The following is a 17910-nucleotide window of genomic DNA, read 5'->3' on the forward strand; positions in this document are numbered from 1 at the left end:
TTTTGTGCAGACACATAAATACTGACCTCTAAAATGTCTGAATGACTTTGTAGAGAAATGCAAGAAAACTAGGTTTTCCATTCTTCCCTTGCTTAGTCTGGACGCAGCACGAATGAGAATAAACCTCCTCTGAGCTCCCCATGGTGCTTTTCTCACCTACTTGTGTGAGATCTCTAAACGCTTGGTGTCTGACAGCAGTTTGTCCAGGTTTATCTAATTGCGAGGAAGAATCTGCATCTAATTGTTTAGGTGGTTGGATGTGTCACGCTCAGAGTTCACTTCACCTTCACGATTTTTGCAAGGGCAAAGCGGGGGTGCATTCACACATATAACAAGGACAGATTTATTCAGTTTTAAAGGGCTGTTGTTTTGACATCTGCTTTCGCTTTGTGCAGTCTCTATAGATGCTTCCTCATAGGTTTTAAGGTTTTTTTTGCCTTTGCACAAGGTTAAATCAGGCCTTTGAAAGTAACTTTGGCACATAGAAATAGTTGGCAGTAGAACTTTGCAATCAAAAGTCTGAATAAATATCTCTAAAGGTTACATAAATATTTTGCATTAGATTACAGGCATGTGTATGAGTGGCAGCTCCTTCTGCTTCCCCCACACAGTTCAAAAGTCCCACCCATCACTTCAATATCTTCCATCTCAGCAACACCTGGGTCGTGATCTGGAAGCGGTTAACTGTTTTCCATAATTGGGCCCTGGCTTGCTCAGGCCACGTTCTCCTCCACCCTGGTGCGTTTGCTGTCACTGAGGAGTCAGGCCAGTAGGGACTGACTATTTAATTAGGTTTGGTAACACACCAGTGCTTTGTGGTTAACCCACCAGACCTCTCTGTCTCCACATAGATTCATTCGACTTCCGACTTCACCGCCATCAAACTCTAGCCAATTAAAAACTTAATTCAACATGGTGGTTAATTGATCTGCTTATCTTAACCAGTTTTCTGTGTGGAAAACAAGAGAGCGATTCTAGGATTGTTTTCCCCTTCACACCAGTCCTCTGTTTTCTACTTTTTTTTTATTTCTTAGTCTTGACAACATAGATTTTAAATCCAGAATTAGAACACAGTTTTTGAGTCATCTCCCCCACATAGTCCTTAAATGGTATAAATACAGTTCAGAAGTGGATATGTTGAAAATGACTAACAAGTGTTTATATGAACACTTATGGTTCTTGACAATAAAATAACTTCCTCTTTGAATAAATTTTTTAAAACCTGACATTAGTGAGTACCAACTTGCATACATTTTATGCAAGTTGGATGTATGCATGTTTATACTTTGACTGAGATATTGCACTTTATTAATATTCCAAGTTATGTTCAATTGTTTGCAATAGCATTTAGATTAAATTAAATGGCTGCCAACAAACCAGTTCATGACTTGAATAAGTAACCTGCATTAATGCAATCTTATAGGATGTCTAATTTGCATGGATCTAATGTGAGAATGTGTTGCGTAACTTAAGGTGAACTTGGGTTAATCACTTGTAAATAATAACACATTGCATAATTTTAATTCTCTGACTTTTGAATTCACTGATTGTAGGTAAGATACCACTTATTTAACATCTATTTGAATTAGTAGAAATGGTTAACACATCAAAAATTATTCTCAAAGACCGTTGGATGGCTACGGCTCACCTGAGCATGTTTGGAGTCCATAACGAGAGACAAATTAAAAATAGAAAATTAAATGCACATTTCAAATTAGTCTGCAAGTGCAGAAATATTGGATTGCTGGATCCAGTTGTTATCCAGAAGTCTATTGATTATAGCTGCAGCTTTGCTGACAAGGTGTCACCTTAAGATATTTCCAATGATTGTTTCCTTGTTAACATGGCACAAATATTTACAGTGAATAAAACTCAAGCTTATTTAAAATGAATCAATTAAACTGTTGTGGAAATGGAAAGCATCTTATTTGCTTTTCTTATTATGTATTGGTGATTGACTCCAAAAGCTGCTGTTTTTAAGACATTAAACATTAAATCATCAAAGAGTTGTGGTTTACTTTTTACTAACATTATCTGAAGATACAATTGAGCCAGTGTTAATTACACAGCACCAACCAGAGCTCTGAATGAAAAGGGCTACTTTGAGCCATCTGAAGTCAGATTTCTTTGTGACTGTAGGGTGTCTGTGTTTGAGCATGTACTTCAAACACAGACACACCTATTTTCTTTTTTCCTTTTCATTGGTTGTGAAGTTTGCTCCACCCAGAACCCCCCTCTAGTCTCTCATTGATTACAGTTGCTTTAAGAAGCAGACATCCCCCCCAGTGGGGTTGAATTTATTAATAAATTTGGTTTTGATTGTATGCACCGAAGCCCCCATCATGAGCTGATTTGTATACATACTAGCACATTAGTAGATGTGCCTACCACAAGATAGGCCTTTTAAATAATTAATGTTTCTATTAAGTGCCAGGGTGCCTCCCACCATGGTCCATTAATATTGAAGAGATGTAAGCTCCCACTAACAGCAGAGGGAACAACATCAAATGAAGCTGGGGGTTAGACGGGCATATAAAAGGCGTCTGTTCAATTGGCTTTAGCCATAGCTTCTGTGTGCATTTACAGCAAAGTGAAGAGGCTGCCCTGCCTGCCACTGACAGGCTGTATAAACGTTGGTCTGTAGCCTTGGGAAAGAAAAATGTCAGGTTCAGAGTTTCTTTTCCTTTCACCTCCTCCTTGTATGTTTTTCTAGGCTAATTGTTGGAGCTGTGCACAGAATAAAACATAGAAACCCTTAAATTAGATGCATCCTGCATTGCTGTACCATAATTTTATACTCAAACCTTTAATTTGAGCACATTTAATTAGTGGGTAAAAATCCCATGGTAATAAACAATTGTTTTTTAACAAGATCATTGCTGGCTAAGTCATTGGTAACCTGAACAATTCCTTTCAAATAAATGCGGCTAAATTAGATTATTGTTTGCACCGCATTTATTTTCAAGTTGATCAACTTCCAATTCATTAGCAATCAAGAAAAAATGATAAAAAAAACAAAAACTGACATTTCTTTTAGTCACCAGCCTCAAAATTACATAAAGACAAATTTTAACCTTCCCACCAAACACTGTGAGGACAATAAGGGAGGTAAAAAAAAATATCTTAAAAGCTCACTTTTGGAAAACAGATGTGTTCTTCATGCCAACTGCCACTTTCTGTCTGACGTAAATGTCTGGAGTTTGTAAACAGAGACCTTAGTTTGGTGAGGTGAGACTATAGAGTAGTTTTTCAGAAACACATATTGGTTTGAGCATAAAACAAAGGGCGAACATGTGAAAAAGTACCTTATGTTGAGTTCAGATATGGAGGAACTGTGATGCTGTGGGCTTGTTTTTCTTCCAAAGACCCAATGAACCTTGTTGGATCTTTAAAAAAATCAAGTACATTTTAAATAAAAAAATCAAATGAATTTAATGAGTAAACTAAAAATGGAGTCTTTCAACAGGATACCGATCCGAAACAAGAAATTGTTCACCATATTACGGTATCTAAAATAATCTCTCTCTGTAACTTTGTGAATTTTTATAGATCATAACTATGTGCTGTCCCTCTGGCAAAAGCAGTAATTGTGCCAACAGTGATTTTGTTAAAATCTAATATTTTTTTAAATAAAGGATTTTTTCCCTGTGATTGTTCAGAGTAAATGAACTCAAACAACAGATAGGATGTTCATAATTTTTAGTGTGAGATTGTGCTACTGCAGTACAATATCAAGGTTTTTTTTTTGTATGCATCTTTAAAAAGCGTGCCAATAAATGTGACTGGCATTTGTGTGTAAAAGGTTTAATGAAAGCAACACTGGTTTCTCCCATTTTTGTCCCCTTACATTTCCTCCTCCTAACACACACTGAGAGCTCTCTCTCTCTTTCCACCCCATATCTCTTAGCTCTCTACAAGACATTTAAGACCCCATAAAGAATTTAGGATGCTGTTTGTTGAGAAAAAAGTGACCAGAGCGGTTTTATCAAGCCCATTAAATTTCACTCACAATTAAACGTGACATGCTCAAATTAGTCTGAGTAGAGGCTAAAGACAATGAGATTAGCTGCAAGCTTCTAAGCTGTGTCAGACTTTATTTTATTTCCAAAGCTAAATATGCTGTAAAAGGAGAGGGGGATGCAGCTTCTGTGTGGAGTGACTGGGAAGTTATATGAAACGGTGAACAGAAAACAGGAACACGGGGGAAAAAAGTGCTGATATTTTAACTTTTAATGATAGATGTGATGATTAAATGTTATTGCTGAATTGTCTTGGAAAATTCAGCAGTTGTAGCTGCAGTGACATGCCAGACTTGCATGGCCTGAAGGCACTTGGGGTGGTGGATTACTCTCTGCTGTGTATATTGGGTTTAGCCATGCCTGCATCAGCACATCTTTTTCTACAATTACTTCAGCCGAATATGTCAAGACCACACTGACAGGCAACCCCAGGCTTTTCACATCAGAACATTGTCTCTTCCTCCCTCCAGCTTAAATGCATAGCTTCCTACAAAATATTTCTTTTATAATGATTTCTTTCTTGAAGATTTGAACATCTCCTTTCAATTTAGACAGTCTTTCTGCATAATGCTTTTGGCAAAATACGATGGGATGTCAAAGCAAATAGGAGGCCAGTAATCTGGTCCCCTGTGTTCAAAGGACATAGATTAGACTGGAGAAAGTGCACTAATGGGATGCTGGGATAGAAGTGTGTATGCAGGCTTGCTGTTTGTTGGGAATTACGCTCCATTGACAGTGTGACAATGTCACACAGGCAGCAGCAGTGTTGGTAAAAGGATTACACAGGAAGCGTGGATTGGTGGCACTGAGTGGTAAAAGAAGGAATAAGGGCACTAGGGTGTGCATGCATGTCCAATGAGGCTTCCTCTGGAAGTCTGCATGATGGTTAAAACTCATAAGTTGTTGTTTGGAGGAGGAAGTCGCATGTGACCAACACCATGTTCCCACAGCTAAACATGGTGTTGGTTTCTTCATGATGAGGAATACTTTTTTCAGGAGGGACGGGGTAACTGACTGGAGCTACTGAGGAAATAGCAGGAAGTTATTTCAGGACAATTCTGGAAAAACATGCTGAGACTTTTACAAAAGTTCATCTTCTATTTGAAGAACAATCTGTACAGTCAGAACTGAAGTAGAGCAGTTTATGTCAAAACATCTACATGCAGTATTATAACCCTGTCAAGCCCAGGTTTAAATCCTATTGAGAATTGTCAAAATTTGAAATTTGCTGAGGTTAGACAATCCAAAATGAATGAGATTCAGTTTTTTCTGTAGAGAGGAATTGGCCAAAAAAATTGTAATAGTGAGAGAAAGAGCAAATGGTAGTTTTGTGAAGTATTGACTCATGTCTCTTTCTTCAGATATTTATTTCTTTTAAAAAATGAAAAGCCAATATCGTCTTTTTTCTTTTTCAGTTATGTAGTGCTTTGTGTTGTCCATCACACAAAAAGGAATAAAATGTCTGCTTATAAGATTACATGTGAAGATTACATGTCTAAAGAAATACCAGCCCTTCAGACACTGTAGACAAGGTGTTAAAAAAACTCAAGCGACGCTAAGATGATGCTACTGATGAGATTATCTGCAGCATATCATTTTAATACATTCCTTCCTGTACGTAAAGGTCATTAGAATTAGGTTTACTGGCAATCAAAGCAGAGTCTTGTGTACAGAAAGGATCCATTATAGATTTTGCCCCTTTATGTAGGTAAGAAATGCCGAGACAAAGCGCCTTGCAGCCTGGAGACACTGGTGGCGTGTGCCTTTGAAGTGGTTGATTTTCTGTGATCCTGATGAATCAAGCCTCTGTCTGCCAATGGGGAGCTCAGTCAAATGGGTTTCATGCATGGATTAGACTTCCTGTGCTTATTTCACCACAGGAAAGGCTCTTTTTCAGCCTTTAGGGTAGGAGAGAGGAGGTCTCTCAAGCTTTTAGTTTTTTCCCATCTGTGATATAGCAACACCATCTCCGCCTCACCTGTCACCCATCTTGGCTTATGGGACAGAACAGAGTGGGTTCACTAACCTACCAACGCTACCCACCCCACCCCAAATGCTCAGTCTGTCTTCTCCATTTCACTCCTGCTGTCTCAGGCCACTACCATGCTTATGTAACTGTCACTAAGTCTACTCAAATAGATGACATGGATATTTTTAGCCATTATGTTTCTCCCCCATTTATACCCTGCATGCCCAAGCATTGCTAAAAAATTCATGTATTCAGACCCCTCAGGCAGTGCAGTGACACACTTACTTTACATCCAGAGCAATTAATGTCCGCTGAATCTAGATTACAATGCTGGCGTCCCACAGGGAAACCGGCAAAGCTGGGGTGAGTGTACCGGGCGGAGTGGGGAGGGTGTCCGGTTAAAACTCCGTGTTGCCTTTTGTTTTTGGATGAGTGGCCAGTAATAACATATTGATTTTTTTTACGTTGCACTAGCAGCTACACAGCCAAGTGACATCCCCTCCCTATTGCCCACCTCTTTCTTAGTTTCTGTCTTTTGTTAACGCCCTTTCCTGCCCACAAACATTATTTTACTCTCTTACTCTTTTTTTCAGTCCCTTTTTTGGGGTCTAAAGGGCTGGATGAATGCCAGGTCGACTATTCAGTGTGGCTTTGCAGCACAGAAGGCACTTTGCCACACTGTGCCAAGGTCATGCTGGGAAGCCATATTGCAGTTTATGAGTAGGTGGCCTACGCTAACCATTAATATTGCCCCTTGTTACATTATCCATTAATAGCAACAGCAGAAGATGCTGATCAAGCAGTTATCCCCGGTGTTGTTAATCCCTTTCATTTCTTTGTGAATGTTATTACTTAATTATGAAATGGAAATCTTTACTGGTTGTTGATGTTTAAGTGCAGATTGGAGTGAGATGTGGGTGGGTCTGCAGTCAGAAATGTGGGATGTAACTAATGAAACAACCAAGAATTTATTTTGGTCAGAAATACTTTTTCAGATTAAACAGCTGATCTGTGTAGTCAGTGCAAGTGGTTTACTTGGTGTTAATTCTGGTAAACCCTAATAAGTTACCAAAAAATAAAATTTGATGGACAAGCCCAGGCATCAGAGCAATGTTGATGTTGCCATGTCAAAGTTGAGGAGTAAATTGAAACTTTATATTGCAGCTTATCCAGCAAGGAAGAGAAAAACTCTGAGCAGTATCTTAGAAACCCAACAAACTGGCACCCTAACAATGGATTTATAAGCTCTGTGCCAAGTCAGTTCTGCCTGCTATTAACATTTAAATATGACCACTTATAAACTGTTATTCTAAAACTTCTAAGAGTTCTGGGCAAAGTGAGATGGAAGAGATAGAGGAGAGGTTTGTGTCCCACACCAGAATACTGAAACCCTGAAGTGTTACCATGTTTTAACATAAAGACGAGCCAAACTTGTGCGTTAGCTACTTATGTGACTTCAATGCCCTCTTGGTACAGTAACTCACCTCAGGTCCTGACATTATTTGCTTTAAGAAGCACAACATATTTACACAAACATGTTCTGTGGCCTGTGCTGGTTGTTCAAAACATTGTGCAAATACTCTTTTGACAAGTTGCTTTTTGTGTCCTTCAGGTGACTCCGATGGCTGGACCACCAGAGGGGGGAACTCGGGTGACTATCTATGGCACAAACCTTGGCCTTGCTTTCTCAGACATGGTGGACAACGTAGAAGTGGCCGGTGTCAGATGCACACCTGTGGAGGAAGGCTACATTATTGCTGAACAGTAAGTCACAAAAACAGGAGAATTAGCTAATCAGCTTGTTACTTTTTAGTTTAAACCTCTAGGCATTTCAGCATATTATGCTAATTGGTAGAAAGAAAGTTTTATCTAAGGAAACTCAGCTGATTGTGTCGAGTGAATCTGGAGCAATCCCTCTTCCTGACTGTTTATTAGGCCTTCGTAATCTGATATGTTTACAAAATTATATTGCTTTGTTCTCAATTTCCCCCTTCCTTATGAAACCTCTTTGTACTTAAAAGGTATTTAGTTATATAGTGAAAGAGCAAAATTTCAAAAATTAATTGGAAAAATAGCCTGAATTTAGTCATCAATATTAAACAGAGTGCATAATTAAAGAAAGTGTGAAGTTAAGTGCAGTTCTCGCACAGAAATATTCTGTTCCTTCATTAGGGAACTGCTGATTTATCACACTTTGGTTGCTCAGTGCCTCATTTTTTTTGCTCTGACTGTTTTTTGAAGGATTTTTCTGCTTGTGGTTGTCATCAGCTTTTCTCCAAAGAATCTGGGTTATGTGGTAATGATTCATGTATTAATAAATCTTATTCGCTTTATAGTTCCATCTGTCAAATACAACAGAAAAACAGATCCCTGTTTACTTTCTACCCTTACCTTCAACAAGGTTACCAACCTTATCTTTCTAAGATACCTATTTTCACTTCTTTCTCAATACATTTCTAACATTTATACACCGACAAATACAGCAACATACCAAGAGAATTACAAGTGTTGCTGTCACCTTTTTCTTCTATAACAGCAATTTTCTCTTTTGACGAAATAATCTACTGCAGCACCTTTTTCTAGTCCAGGTGACCATATGCAGCGGGTTGGACAAAATAATCTTCTTGTGCATAGTCCTGTCACTTAAAACAATTTAAGGCTGCAATTTGGAAGACAGTGCATTAGTTCAGCTTGCAAAAAATAAAAACTCATGAAGGATATGTCATACTTCTTTTTGCACTTTGGAGAATTCTTCCCTAAATGTGTGGCTCAACTCATCCAGCTGCAGAGCATTTGATAAAATCAAGCTGAACATCTACTGATTCTGGTCAAAAGCAGATTTCTCTGTGTATCTTTGTATTTTTAGGTTGATATACATGATGACTTAAATGCACATAAGTCTCTTTCAGATTTAGATTTTATAGAATTTACAAAAATGTTATAGAATTTGTCTATTCAATTGAATCGGTGTTTCCTTTTTGTAGTTTTAAAAACGTCTCCATTGTTGTAGTATTATAATACATGGGAAGAGTATGCAAACTTCAGTATTGAATATGTTCAGCTTCTCTAACACAGTACCATAATATTACAACAGCTTTTCAAGTTGACCATTATCTTGCAGCCTGCAGTTTTTAAAAGTGATTTGTTGCATAGAAAGGTTACAAATGAATCAATATGTTCACATTGAGGCTGAAAGCTGCTTTCCCTCACTGTCTTTCCTTTAATGAAGACTGGAGCTGGTCCAAGCAGTCTGTTCCTGAGTTTGCTGTTAGACCCCTGCAGGACACTAACCCATTTCTCTCAATGTTTCTAATCTCGTCAGCTACAATCCCACAACAGCTGTGTGTGTTTACTTGTGTTTACCTCTCTAATTGTCCCATGCTGGGCGTACATCATATTAAAGTCTGCCCCAGTCACCCAGAACTAATGAAACATGGCCCGCGCCTCACAGCTCTCCCATCATCTCGCTCCCAGCTAGAAATGCAGATGTTTGTTGACATCTGCATTTCTAATGTGAGGTCCCTTTGTAACCTCACATGGGTTACAAAGGGATCATTCACATATTGCTTTAATAAAAACCTTCACATCAGAAATAAGTTCAGTTTCCCTTAGTTGCAATTTCTTTGGAGAATCTTCAGAGAAGACACAAACTACTCGACTTGCAGCTATCAAAGATTTCAGAATAATACAATCTGAAAGAGAAGTGCTGTTCGAATAAAAATGAAGCTTCAAACAACATCCCCAACCTCTAGTAGAGCTACGTAAAAAATTAATCATTTATTGCCTAAGTAGAACCTCGCACTAAAAACGTTGAAAAATCTAATCTGTGAATTGAGTGTAGTCATTCGCGGAGGAATAAATTTAACTTATCAAGGTTTTTCTGTTTCTGTTGCATAATGACTGCTTTTGCAATGATGCCAAGCCTGGTGATTACATTAAAATAGAACTAACTGAACCTATTAAGCAACTCAGACTTCTTAGGAACTTTCTATTAATAATCCACGACTTACTGTTTTTCTGGGGAATAACAGATGCTTGATTTTTCTTATTTGCTCTTCAAAATGGGAAATACAAGAAACTATGTCCGTCAAACAAGGCAGACGTGAGCAAAAAGATAGCTGCTAGTCTAAAAATAAAAATGTTTCCAATTATATTCAAATTAAAGGTGAGATTTTTGTAGATTTTTCAGTGTTACCATCAAGTGATCAGGGTGCCATAAACACTTTTAGAATATTTAAAGTAGAGCAAATATTCCCATATGATTTTTGTGTGTGTGACTCACTTCAGTGGCTGGTTAAAGTAATTTATAATCACCTATATGACATAGTGTCATGTCGTGCTGTGAGAGTGAGATAACACACATGCAGCTGACTGAATGAATACACATTCACATCCACACACCCTCAGAGGAGCCTTTAACCCTAATTCTTCCCTTGGCCTACTTCTGCCCTCAGAATGAGAAACAGCTAACCGTTGCACTATGTGTATCTCATTGTTATTATACTGTTGAAAATGACGCTTATAAGCAGGTATTCTTATTAATTCTTCTAACTTTTTAGTAATTTAAGGATATCAATAAGAGTGTGTGTCTGTAAAAATACAGAAACTTGTAATGAGCAGCATGTCTGTGGCTTGAAGCTGCGCACTGGCCAGCTGTGATTAAAATTCACATTGTGCCACTTGGCTTTAGGGGACAATTTGTCAGCAGCACGCTGATCTGACAGCACTTTAATCTAAATGGGGGAAGGCAGGGAAATTCATTCACAGTATGTGGTAGACAGAAAACAATATTTGATCAAATTTGAAGAAATAACCCATCAGTTGCTTTGGCGAAACTTGCAAAGAGTTGGATTGATGTGTTAAATTTTGGGTTGGAATTTTATCTCTGGAGTTCTGGGGATCATAACTGCTTAATTATAGGGATCTTCTAATCTAACTGTGGGTGTTTGTTTCCTGGCGTAATGCAGTTACCAGGCTTTGTATGATGGAAGCCTGAGTTAATATTACTAACTCAGAAAAATTGGTGGAAAACACTTTTGCTTTGATTAAAACTCCTCCCTTTGTCTTCAGCAGCCATTTTTTTGAGAAACCATTCCCTTCTGCTGCAGATATCCAAGATTCCAAATCGACTCTTCATTATTAAGTATTTCTTCCTTCGTATCACAACGTATTAAGGAATTAAAGTCAGACATTTTTCAAAACATATTTTCATAAATCTGCAGTTTAACAAAGAGCTAAAGATAAACCAGGGATTTTGTGTGAGAATGTAAGTGAATCCCTGAGCCTCTGAAGCCTGGTAGGAAAAAAAAAAAAATCTCCTTTAGCCACTTTCCACCACATGGTGTGTCATACAGCACAAAACTCCCACAGCCATTTGTTTTAATTCAGATAATCGGTCCTGGAGAAACAATGCATCAGCTGTGCTTCATCAGCTCCACCCCTACCTAGCCCTGCCATCTGCCTCGCCACACACTCTGTCTCCCTTTGCAAACTGTGATTGCTCCTTGTTCTTTATTACTGCCTGGCACCAGCAATCGATAGAGATACTCACTTTATTATGTCATTTGATCTAGTCACCTGCTGCGTTGGTTGTCACCTGATCACACGCTATGATAGAGCGGTATTGATCCTACTGCGTGATTTGCATTAAAGTCGAATCACAAGAACGGGAGCAGCGCTGCCGGGGGGCCGCGTTGTTGGTGGGCAACTTTACTTCAATCAGATCAGAGTTCTGTTGGAGCGCCACAGGAGGAGGAGCGCTGGTTTCATTTATCATGTCTTCAAGGGGGTTCTGGTCGATAGCTGGATGTGTCCCCATAATGACTTGCATGAAACAATAACAGAAGATTGCAATTAGGCCAGTAGATAAATCAATATCAAATAGAGAAGTGTTTTGATTAGTTTCTCAAAAACTTTTTAGTAAATATAAAATATAAATGCAAATATAAAAGTGACAGATCAAGTTCAGTGCAATCCAGTGAAGACAGACTTTTAATTCCAATTTCTTAGTTAGAGCTTCGAACCACATCCACAGAACTTAGTGTTGGAGGTGACATGGCTAAATGTAGAAAACATTGAATACATTTAAATTCATTTAGAAGGCATTGCATGCATGAGATTTTTTTTTTACCTGTTTGATAAGAGGTGCATTAATAATATGCTTTGTTTAATTTTTCTTGTAGGATTGTGTGTGAGATGTCTGCGGCTTCGGCAGACAACAGACCCGGCCCGGTCCAGCTGTGTGTGGGTGAATGCAGACCAGAACTCAAGACTCGCTCCTCACAGCTCTACTCCTTTGTGGTATGTTTGCATTTACATTATACAGCAAATAATTCTGCTGGACAGAAAAAAAGACATTTACATGTTTGAACGTCAGTCAATAAAAGTCCAACAAGGCAGCTGTGAATAAAACTACTGTACAGGTTTAGTTAGTTGAGCGAAGGGGAATTGCTACTCGCAAATTAATTGTTTTGAGGGCCTCTGGCAACTCAGACTTTTAAGTTGCCATGCCAACCGCCAGTGTAATTAGGCAGCTCGGTGTTTGCTTATAAGTAGGTTTTGAAATATCACTTCTTGATTGACAGCAAAAGGTTTTAAGAGGTCCTTATTAGAATTCTGTGGTGGTCCATGGTTGACAATTCTCCTGCTCTGTATTTATGATCAAGTTGTGAGGTTAATATCGCTTCATAAATATTTTGATAAAGATGTTTTACACTTTTCTCCAGTTTTGCAAGTCAATTTGTGTTTCACATCCTACCAGCTGAGCTACAGCGTTACTCAGTAAATATTAATAAAACATTGCTACATATTTTAGAAATGTGGTTGTACAGAAGCAGAAGTTGCCCAGAGATCTCCGTAGATTTTTGAACTGTGTACAAGCAACAGATCTTTCAAATTGAGAGCAACGAAAACATCTATAACTTCTGAAGTTGTTGTTTCTTTAAACTATTGTAAACTATCATATAAATGAACTGACTGTGTTCTTCATAAATATGTATAAAAGTGTTGTACTAAATTTTCCTGCTAACTGCATCTGTGTGGAATTGGAAACATTTGATACCCAGGAATCTGGTTGGCACACTCTGCTTTCTCTCTGCACTATTCTAAACTGCAGCCAGGTCCACATATGTAAGCACATGCACTCTGTCCTCAAGGCCACTTTCTAATCTCAAATTGATCTCAAATTGTTGGGAATGCTAATTTGTTGCTTTGATTGTAACAAGTGAATCCTCAAAGTTTCAATTTATACCCCTGCATGAATGGCACCCTTAAAAATGTGCAAGCGACTCACGCCGTGATCACACGCCATCATAGATGCGCGGCTTGACTCTTGTGCTGACAACACTTCTGATTGTCTTCCACTTCATGGCCCCGATGTCTGTTTTTCCTAAAACAAGCTGCTCCACTGTCTTTCTAACCATATGTCATATCATGTGCTTCTGTCCAGAGGACGCAAGCACAAGGGATTCGTGGTCCTTTCATACATAAAACAGTTTCATGGAACAGCTGATTGCATTGTGTAACAAGGTTTTGCTGAGGCACTCTGGAGCATATTTAGCTGTGCTGATGGAAGTGGAAAAATTGTAAAATTGTTTCTGAGGGAGTGCCTCGTGAGGACTTTCTTCCTTTGTAAAGTTCATTGCAAAACTTTGTCAAGTTACTACCAACAATGTCATGATTATTTTTTAGGATTTTTTGTGATAGGTCAACAAGTGTTTTTAAAATGTAGAAATTCAGCTCATGTAGTATGCATTGTTTTATCGGTTAGGGAGGTCTTTGTCAGCTGTGCACATCGAGAGAGAGAGAGAGATTTTTTTTACTGCTCCTTCATTGCCAGTAGCTGCCTGGTCAGTAAGATTTCCCACTTAAATACTTTTGCAAGACACTATAAACATTAAGGAGCAATGAAAATAAGTCTTCTGTGCACTTTGGTTTTTGCTGTTTGTTCATAATATTGTGCAGTAGAAATGTTCTTTGAAGCTTGAACATTCACATGCTTTTTTGTTTCGCTTTTACTGATTCAAACATTCTTGAAGAAAACACCCATTCATCTTTGAGTGGATCAAAAACGATTTTAGCAAAGACAGCTTTACCACCATTCAAGGTTGACACTGATGGTCTTTTTTTTCTTTGAGATCTAACCTGCTGATTTTTTTTTATTGTCTTTTTTTTTGGCACTTGTGACCTTTATTGGCCAGGCAGGAAATGGGCAGAGAGAAAGGGGGAAGACATGCAGCACAGGTCTCGGTCAAACCCAGGATGGTTGCGCTGAGGACTGTGACCTCTGTGTGGGGCGACAACTCTTCCACTACACCATGAGATGACCTGAACTGCTGACATTTCTTTTTCAAATCCAAAAGAAGATAATCAGATCTCAAGACTATGCCAATTTATGCATTAAGCCCTGTGTTCCCAATCTTCAATTAGATTTTTACTAAGGTCAAAAAGTGATTCAAGTGATGTGCTAAAAAAAAAACACAAGACTCAGAGCCAAGAGAAAAGTGGCCAATTTCATCACTGCTCTTTGTCCAACTACTTTCTCCATATTCCTTGCATTACATTTAAGTAATGTCAAAGAAAATGGTTTAATAGTTTACAGACTTCTTAGAAAACTTCTCACAGTGTCCCAAAAATGGTGTTTGATACCAAACATGATTTAATGGGTTGGAAGGCGTATGAGAGAGAAGAGACTGACAAATAAATGAAGTTGCTAAAATGCAAATGAGGCTTTTCTGACTCACAGACATTTCCCTGCTTCCGTCACCTCAGTCTCAACCTGCACCCAGCAGACTATCCGCCATCCCATTTGCACTTACTCACTCACTCACACCTCCACAATTAGCTTTCTCGTAACAATTAACAGCGTTCTGTAATTAGCAGCGTTGTTCTCAGAGCACCTGGTTAGTTCCCGTGCCCTGGAAGTCACCCGTACTGTTGCAAACAGTTCTGAGTTTTGCCATTATGGAGCTCTTGGCTTTGTGTGTCCATGTCTCTTTAATGAGTGATGCACCTGCCACCAAGCGAAGATATTAAATTCTTCAGGGGTTTCTTCACTGAACGTAGAATTTTCAGTATTCCTTGCACAGCCAAAAAGTGTGAGGGCAGTTTTTTTCTTTTTTAAGTTTTCTTTGTAACACACAGTATGTGTACAGGTGGGAAAAGGGTTATGAGGACAGGCTGTTCATGAAGCAGGTTCAGAAACTCAGCTTTATGTTCGTGCAGGTAGAAATCTCCGGGTTTCCCTATAAGCACATGTCCCTGTGTAAGTGTGCAGTACTCTCATTTCCCATATGACGAGCTGTCTACATGGATATTTCTCCATCTGTCTGTGTGATGGCAACTTAGCTGCCTGCTGCTGTAAACACTAGTTATTTTCAGAGCATCTTTAAAAAGCTTCACTCAGACACAACTCACCAGTGCTCAACACGCTGTAGTCGGATCTCTCAGGGATTCTAAGAGCTCCTGGTTTTATCCTCTTTTCTCCCACCAGCGCTGCGCTCGGCTGCCATCAGCCTGGCAACATGAATAACTGTAATTTGCTTGGGATCTGTGATAATACATAAAGTTGTCAAGTGTTACCACAGGGATGTGTTTCTGTTTACTCTTGACAGTATCTATCCTTTAATCTGTCGGTTGCTGTCTTCCTTCTGTGCTTTTCTCCATAGCTTTAACTTGCTCTCAGGTCTATTTTAACCACTTTCTTCCTCTGCATCTGTCTGTTTCTTGTAGACTCCAACTGTCACAGGCCTGTCCCCGAGCAAAGGTCCAGAGTCTGGAGGCACCAAAGTCACCATAATGGGAGAAAACCTCGGCGCTGGCAGCAGCGTCAACGTTCAGTTTGGAAACCAGACGTGCGAGTTCTTCGGGTGAGACTTCCCACTCACTCACATTTCTAATGCAGCTCTGATTTAACGGACATACAAGTTTCATTTGTGTTTTTATGTGCACTATAATGGTTGTAATATATTTTTCACTGTTCAATTCATTATAGGGGTTGAAATTTTCCAATTGTATAGGGTGATTTAGAAAAACAACGTGTTTTCTTTTGTTTACTATGCATTATGGTATAATGTGCTATAAGCTATGGTTCAATTTCTATCATTTCTAAGTAGGGGTGGACTTTTGTCATATTGTTTAGCATTTATTGTAATAAATTTATTAGTATGATAGAAATTTTGATTTGTCATTGTCACAATAAATTCCAATCAATGACATTTTCTAAATTAAACAAGCTTTTACTATTTATCCACTGTTTGTTCAATGAAAGTGTTAGTAGATAAAAATTAATTTGAAAGTATGATTAAATGCAGTGACTGTATGCAGTTTAGTGATAGAGATCACACTTCTGTTTATGACCCATGTCCTACAGAAATGCATTATAAATGGGGATGTTTTTCAACATCAGTATTTGTGCTTAGGAAAGGCCAACATTTTTTTTGCGAGTGTTTTTACACAGTGGGGCAAAATTCCATAATTAGAGAAATTTGTCTTTAACAAAATAAAAAGTGGCATGGGTCTTTATTTTTGAAGATCCCTCAAAAAATGAAGTCTTTGTTATGTTACAGCTACTTTTCTTTTCTCTTAAGTTGATGGGAGTCTCTAGGAACTTTAATTCACAATACATGAATATGTGTTGGTTTAAGTATCTTAACAAGTGGCCTCTCTGCTTGAGGATAGAACATGTTCATCATTCCATCATGTGTTGTGAGCAGGATACATAGATTAACACTAAACTTTTTATCAGACAGAAATAAACCTTCTTCAATAACCTTCAGAGTCAAACTTTTATAGTTTCTTGTTTGAGCTCAAGAGGAGAATTCATTTGATTGTGGACGGATCTCTGACCATTCCTCTTTGCACAATCGGATTAGGTCATCCAAAGACCTCTGCATCCAGCAATCTTGTGAAATATTTTAGCAGAAGACTAAAGACTGTGTTGTTGACAAAAGAGAGGTTATTAACAGCAGGAGTGCCGAAAGTTGTGAGTTTTTATTTTATCAAATTAACAATTTCTTAACTTGGGATTTAACCCCACTGGATAAAAAAAGTCAAATTGAAAGGTTGAATTTTTTTAATCAAATCTTTCAGTGTGAGATTATGCTGCTGAGGTTTCACATGAGGTGTTCCAATAAATGCGGTCGCCACTTTAGTGCTTGCTGTGAGCAATTCAAAATAGAAAGCTTGGCTTTTTAAATCATTGCCATTAAATAAGGTGCATTAATTCTCATCTCTTCCTTTATTTTCATTTGCTTTTACTGAGTCTTCCCTCAGGGAACGTCTTCCGTTCTCCTGCTGTCAGAAACTACAGTAGATCTTAATCAAACCTTTGAATACCAGCTGCAAGAAAACCCTTTATTCATTTCTATCCACTTCCATTCTTATTACCTTCCCATCGGTGTGTTTATGCCCCCCTCGCCTCTCCACCGGTTTTTATTTTCTCCCTCTCATGCTTGCCTCCATCCCTCTTCACCATCCATGTTTTCATAACTCAGATACTCCCACATGCCCTTTTTTTTGCATTTCACTCCTGAAGGAGCCTATTTTAAGCCCTGCAACAGTAATGTGACTATGATGTTGTAAGGCTGAGGAGTTGGGGCATTTTTAATGAGATATGGGGTTAATTGGTGGTTTGTGCTACTGCATGGGAGGAAGAAGAGGATGGGGACATTATGCCACAAGGTCCCCTCTGCTAATGAATTGGGACAGATTCAGAAGGTGTGCAGGTAGATAATGGAGTACTGAGAAACTACATGCAAGTGGTGGAGGTACTAAGTGTGTGCATGGGGTGCAGCTGTGCTCACGCTGCGTTGTTATTCAGGTAATTACACAACAGGGCTGGTAGAACAAATCGCATAATATATTCAGTTGCTGTAGGTGGTGCCTTTTGCTCATGCAAATTGAATAATTTTGTTGGTAATGTAG

General features: G+C 38.6%; 1 protein-coding gene across 7 annotated transcripts in view; it reads left to right on the plus strand.

Annotated features, from left to right (window-relative positions):
* Positions 1 to 17910, plus strand: part of plxna2 (plexin A2) — a 217896-nt gene that overhangs the window by 143072 nt on the left and 56914 nt on the right. For all 7 annotated transcript variants that reach the window (XM_081609239.1, XM_081609235.1, XM_081609236.1 and 4 more), the window contains 3 exons: positions 7601 to 7752; positions 12171 to 12288; positions 15718 to 15854. In XM_081609239.1, the coding sequence (XP_081465365.1) occupies positions 7601 to 7752; positions 12171 to 12288; positions 15718 to 15854 (407 nt within the window). The remainder of the gene's footprint in view (positions 1 to 7600; positions 7753 to 12170; positions 12289 to 15717; positions 15855 to 17910) is intronic.

This window comes from Poecilia reticulata, chromosome 7 (genome assembly GCF_904066995.2).
Source record: "Poecilia reticulata chromosome 7, P_reticulata-male-v2, whole genome shotgun sequence".
NCBI lineage: Eukaryota > Metazoa > Chordata > Actinopteri > Cyprinodontiformes > Poeciliidae > Poecilia > Poecilia reticulata.